Source organism: Ovis canadensis, chromosome 2 (genome assembly GCF_042477335.2).
Source record: "Ovis canadensis isolate MfBH-ARS-UI-01 breed Bighorn chromosome 2, ARS-UI_OviCan_v2, whole genome shotgun sequence".
Taxonomy (NCBI): Eukaryota; Metazoa; Chordata; class Mammalia; order Artiodactyla; family Bovidae; genus Ovis; species Ovis canadensis.
This window is the reverse complement of record NC_091246.1, coordinates 181,659,231-181,665,230: the sequence shown is the minus strand read 5'-3', so window position 1 is coordinate 181,665,230 and position 6,000 is coordinate 181,659,231. Positions and strand designations below refer to the sequence as shown.

General features: G+C 53.5%; 1 protein-coding gene across 1 annotated transcript in view; it reads right to left on the bottom strand.

The window, feature by feature from the left end:
• Window positions 1-6,000, bottom strand: part of TMEM163 (transmembrane protein 163) — a 279,198-nt gene continuing 273,198 nt past the window's right edge. Inside the window, exons 7-8 of the mRNA XM_069577763.1 lie at window positions 2,305-2,446; window positions 1-978 (exon numbers count right to left, since the gene is read on the bottom strand). Coding sequence (XP_069433864.1) covers window positions 918-978; window positions 2,305-2,446 — 203 coding nt within the window. The 3' untranslated portion in view covers window positions 1-917. The remainder of the gene's footprint in view (window positions 979-2,304; window positions 2,447-6,000) is intronic.

Genomic DNA, 6,000 nt, shown 5'->3' with positions numbered 1-6,000 from the left:
TACCATACAAAACAGGAAAAGGTCTTTATTGGTCACCGCTGCCTGGACAAGCAGCAGTGCTGGAGGACAGAATGTTGCACGTGGGGGCTGCTTTGTACAGAGTCTACGACTAACGCTACATAAACCGAGAACATTAATTCCTTACAGAGGAGGAAGCCATCACGAGAAGACTGTGATGTACCTACCATTACCACTTCACACAGCATGTAGATCTATGCATCTATGGATAGATTATATAATTTATTACAAATAAACTGTAGTTTCACATCTCTCCAAAAGGGATCCTGTGTTTACACATATATGTTTGGGCTCTGAATGTACAAGAAAGGATTGGGGCTGAGTTTGATACATGCAAAGCTCATACATCTATCACTAAGTACTTTAAAAATAGAATGGTCTCCTTTAGAACAAATCCAGTGTTTAGACTGAGGATTAGTAAAACAGTATGAAACGAATGAAACACACGGATAGAAATTAGGAGGTGATCTACACGATGGTTCTGGAAAGGGGTGTGGGACCAAAGGGTGCGGTCCTCTCTTAAAATCTGCCAGGAGACCAGAGGAGGTGGGCCCCGAGGAGGTGGGCCTGGCGAGTCACTATCCATGTCAGGCTGGGAGCACCACAGAAGGGCGTGTACCCTCCCCACACGAACCTGTTTTATAGCAGAAGGTGGACGAGGTCAGTTCCCATGGAGGGTCCCCGCTCGGTGAGTGTTGTCCTACGGTGTCGGGCGGGGGCGGTGGTGGGAGGAGAGCAAGGCAGTCCGACCTGCGGGGTAGACCTCGTTCCTGTGAGCACAAGCTTTCCGAGAGAGAAGCTGATGTTCAGTTAAACATGGGCACCATCTGCCTGCGTGGAAACGTCTCCTGGTCCTGACAGTCTTCATGCAGTGGCGGGGCAGCCGGTGCAGGCCACCTTCACTCAAACATCTCGTAGTAGCGCGTCTGCCTCACCCTGGGCACCATGTCAATAAGCAGCCTGCAAGGAGGAAGCAGACCGGTCACCCCAACAAGGACCCTCCACAGCCCTGGACTTGGGGAACAGATGGGGGCTTTGTTTCTATAAATACAATTCACATACCATAAAACTCCTGTGATTCAGTGCTTTTTAGTGTACACACAGGTGGCGCAACTGTCACCACCTAATTCTAGAACATTTTCATCACCCCCCTAAAAACAAACTCACTAGGAGTCACTCCCCACCTTATCCCCCGCAACAACCGCTAATCTACTTTCTCTAAAGATTTGCCTATTCGAAGCATTGACTGTAACTGGAATCATGCACCATGTAGCCTTCCGTAACTGGCTTCTTCCATTGGGCGTGTTTTCAAGGTTCATCCCTGTGGCACAAATCAGTATTTCATTCTTTTGGCTGAATAAATCCTCCACTATGTCTCTACCACCTTTTATTGAATCAATGGACATCTGTGTTCTTTAAAACCTGCATATGGGTTGTATGTTGGGCATATGGGTTGTATGTTGGGCATACGAGTTTTTTCTACCTTTTTGCCCACTGTGAATAATGCCACTATGATCATTCGTGTGTAAGTTTTTACATGGATATGTTTTCATATCTCTGGATTATGTATCAAGGAGTGGAACTGCCAGGCCAAATAGCAACTCTGTTTAACACTTTGAGAAACTGCTAACCTATCCCTGAAATGGCTAAACAATTTTATATCCCCACCAGCAGAATATGGAGATTTGATTTCTCCTTAACCTCACCAACACTTACTGTCTCTTGTATTAAAGCCATCCTGGTGGGAGAGAGAAGTGTGTTAACATTTATAAGCTTGAGAAACTGTTTTCAGAGGCTGACTCCAGCCTGGACGCTGCATACAGAGCCAGTGATGCCTACAGGGCACTTTAGTGAGTGGCCTCGGGCTGGACTAGAACCCAAGGCCTGGGTGGGTTTTTCTACATGCAGCCCTTACTGCACAAAGCCCCTTTTATAAAAAGTTTTCTCAATCTGGGTGCTTTAGCCCCCTCTACCACCTCCCCACTGACTGCCCCAGGTGGCAGAGGGAGCTAACGGGTGAGGATACCACACAGGCCTGCCTGGTGCATCATCATGACCCTCACTGTAGAGGAAGGAAGGGGCACTGATCTGGCACCAAGAGTTGAAGGCAGAACCACTTACCTCCCTTCTCTCCCAGCCACAAGGATGTGTGACGGCTGCTTGGGGCTGTTCCAGTCCCCGACCTCGCCCAGGAGCAGGAGGGTCACAGGGACAGGACGTAGTTATCAGAAGTGGGGAATACAGCACCCCTGGCAGCCCAGAGGGCAAAGAGGAAGCAGTACTTACTTGACCCCATAGGCGAATATGGTGAGGCCGATCAGCACGCCGATGCTGCCGTCCAGGTACCAGACAGCCGAGTTGTGCTTGAACACCTCGGCACTCAGAAGGATGGAGAAGCCCATCACGCCCCCCACAAGGGAGTTAAACCCTGCAAGAGAGAGGCTGAGGCCAGTGCCCAGCGTGGCCACAAGGAAAACCCCCCAAATGCCAGGTGTGCCTCTGCATTTCAGAGTGTACGCTGGAAGGAATATTCCAGAAGCACTTTGCAAGCGGCAGCGACCACCTCAGACACCTATGTGGCTTGCCAAGTCTCCACTCAGATGTCACCAGAGACCCCCTGGATAGTTATCACCCCCATTATCAGTGTCCATCCCCTGCCAGGCACTCCTGCTCCAGTGATGTAGCCTATGTGTGGTTCCCAATGCTCCCCTCTCACACGCTAGGACGCAGGCCTTGAGAGGGGAGGGGCACCAGGCCTGCTGAACACACGGGACACATTCAATGCTCAGGGACTCACATCTGTCTGATGTCTGCTGGGCAAGTACAGAGTTGGGATCTTCTCAATTCTGTCAAGTCAGATTATCACCCCCATTTTACCAACAATAAAACTTAAGTTAACAGAATGAATGAGGGAGGCTCAACAAACTGACCAGGGTTACATGGATTGAAAGGGGCAAAGCTGGGTGATACCAGAACCCACATCCTTTCCCAACAGTCTCCCTAAGCCACCTGAGGCTTTTCATTTTCCAGGAAGGACATGCAAAGTCTCGAATTCACTCCAGAAACAAGAACTGGACACAACACACCTCAATCACCATCTCATGTCACCTCAGTGGGTCCCTACAACTTGGACATCACACTTCCAGTCTATGTGTAGCTTTTCCAAGGCTACACAAGAGGGAACGGCTTAGAGGGGCTCACTGAGGAGTGAGCCACAAGGCTCCTTGCCTGCCTTAGTGTCACTGAGCCCCCAGAGCAGCCGCAGGCAGGCCCACACTGCTCGGGAAGGCCAGGAACCTCTCCAACAGCAGGTCCTGCTCCATCCTCAGCAGCTCGGCCTGTGTGAGGGCGCCGTGCTTCTGAACTCAAAAGCGGTTAACTCCAGGTTCCAGCGGGAGAATTGAGATCAAACAATCTTAAATGCATTCAGTGGGGGCTGTACCACTAGCGGACGTTCTAAATGAAGAGCAGGGGAAAAGGAAGAAGAGTGTAGGGTAGAGATGACTTAGGCCAAATCCCTTCTCAAGATCCACAGGGTAGACCTCAACAGGCTGCCTCCAACAATGGGACCCAGATGAAGCTAGGCCTGCAAGGTCATCTCTGGTCATCACACACGCTTCTCTCCCCTCAGACCTCCATCACCTCCCTGCTCCAGTTCGCAGCTGAGGACTCGGCCTTGCACATCTTAGAGCGCATAGGTTCAGATCACAATACCTCATCTTGCTAACACCAAACCCATCACTCACCTGGGCCCGCTGCCCCCACATCCTCAGCTGCTTCTCCAGTTACCCCTGTTCCTATGTCGGACCAGTGCCTTTGTCTCTGTTCACTGAAGGACTTTGTTCTTGAATTTCTTCTCCCTCTCCTGGATCACTCCCACTGGGATAAACCTCCACCTCCTCCCTTGATTCCATGCCACCCGCAACACAATCCCCATTCACTACCTCCCTTTGCAAAACTCCCTGAAGAGCTGTCTACCCCCGTTAAGCCTACCTCCCATTCTCTTTACCCTACCCCACCCTTACATCCCCCCTCCCCTGAGCTCTCCCTGGTCTTGGATGGCTGCAGGCTGCCACGTGCCATGGTTGCCTTCCCACCCCTCAGGTCCTCCCATCCCCTGAGCCCTCCCTGGTCATGGATGGCTCAAGGCTGTCACAAGCCATGGTTGCCTCCCCGTCCTCGTCTTACGCCCTCCTGGGAATGCTTCTTTCCAGCCTCACGTGACACCGCCCTCTGCCACTGTCTCTCTTCCCCCTCCAGCTGCTCCTCCTCACTCTCCTTCACTGGATCCTCCTAGTCACCCCCATCCGAGTTCCTGGCTTAGTCCCCCGAAATCCTCCTCCATCAACATTCTCCCCGCAGGTTCTCACCTCCATCCCATAAGCCAGTGTCTCCCTAGCTCTGTTTCATCCTGACCTTCCCCCTCAGCTGTAGACACAGAAGCATCTCAAACTGAACACGTTCAGAGCAAAAAATTCTGCCTCCAAATGACTTACCTTTCAGCCACCTTCTGTGTAGACAGCGTCCCCATCCACCCAGCTGCTGAAGCTACAACCCTAGGAGTCTATCCTGGACTTTCCTCACATGCAAATCTAATCCATCCATCAAGTCATTCTTGTCAACTGTTCCCTCCAAGAGTCATGCTCCATCTACCCCCAGGCCAAGCCCCCCTCCTTCCTCCTCCATCCCCTTCCCCTCCTGCCCACATCTCCCTCCTCACAATGACTCCCCCTCACAGCAGCCAGTGACTGTGGTAGTGGACAGCAGCCAAGACCCTCCAGCAGACAAGCTGCCCGCCCTGGAACCTGTGCACTCTTCACGGCCGACAAGCCCTGCCGCGCACGACCAGCCCCTTCAGCCTTGTTCACATCAGGTCCCCTGACCTCCCCACCCCCTGTGCTCCAGCCACACCGGACTTGACCACCCCCCCCGCCCCCGACCCCTGCTTCCGGGGTCTCCCAGGCCGCTGCCTCCCCGGCCTGCACTCAGCCCCGACACACCCTCCTACCTTCTCATCATTGCCCCTCCTTCACTGTTTTCCAGGGCTCTTCATCACATGGTGTTTTTCGCCATTTTTCTTTTTACAAACATCCCTCTCTTTCCCACCCGAAATGTAGCTTATGGATAGGAGTTTTGTCTCTCTCCTGCTGTATTCTGAGTCCCAGAATGGAGGCTGCTACTGCTCAGGGCCTCTACTGACTGCTGCGTTCATACTGACCTCACAGATGGACAGAAGGGCCTCAGTCTTGCTAAGAGGATGCCTACTGAGCCAGGCTGAGCTATCCCAAGAGAGATGAGGCCTCTACAGCCCAGGCCCTGGGGTCTCCCTACCAAGGCAGAGCCTGTAGCTAGAGCTCCAGGCGGACAGCCACCGAGAGGCAGAGGGCTTACTCTGAGACTCTGGGGTGTGGTTGGGGGCCGTATGGAGAGTCAACTTCCCCACTCCACAAGGTTCACACCTAGTGGACCTGTCCAACCCAGTACCACCTCAATACAGGCGACAAGGATGAGGAAAGGCAAACCCCTCCACCTTCCCCCAACCAGGTCCACATCCTCGGGAGGCCAGTCCAAGGAACTGTGTGGAAAAGGAGGCCAGGACTTGCTGGGTGCCTGCAGCTGGTGAGGGCTGTTCCAGGTGGGCCTCTCCTGCCCCTCTCTGTGTACCCGGGGATCTCTGTCCACCGCCCACTGTGAGCCTCCCATCCCTCACCCACTGAGGCCTCCTTGGTAGATAGCCAGTCTGACAAGGAGCTTCCTCTGGGTGTCCTGGGGGGAGCGGGAGGGCAGGGCTGGCATGAGCTTCACCAGAGATGTGTCCCACCTCACCAAGTCCCAAGGCCAGATCTCTCAACCTTCCACCTCCCCGCCGTGGAGGCCAGGGGCAGGTGACTCCCTGGGTGCCCTTTCTCAGGGTGCCCGGGGCGAGGCTGCAGCCCAGGCCCCTGTAGTGTGAGTTTCTGGGGCTCCTCCACACTCGCTCAC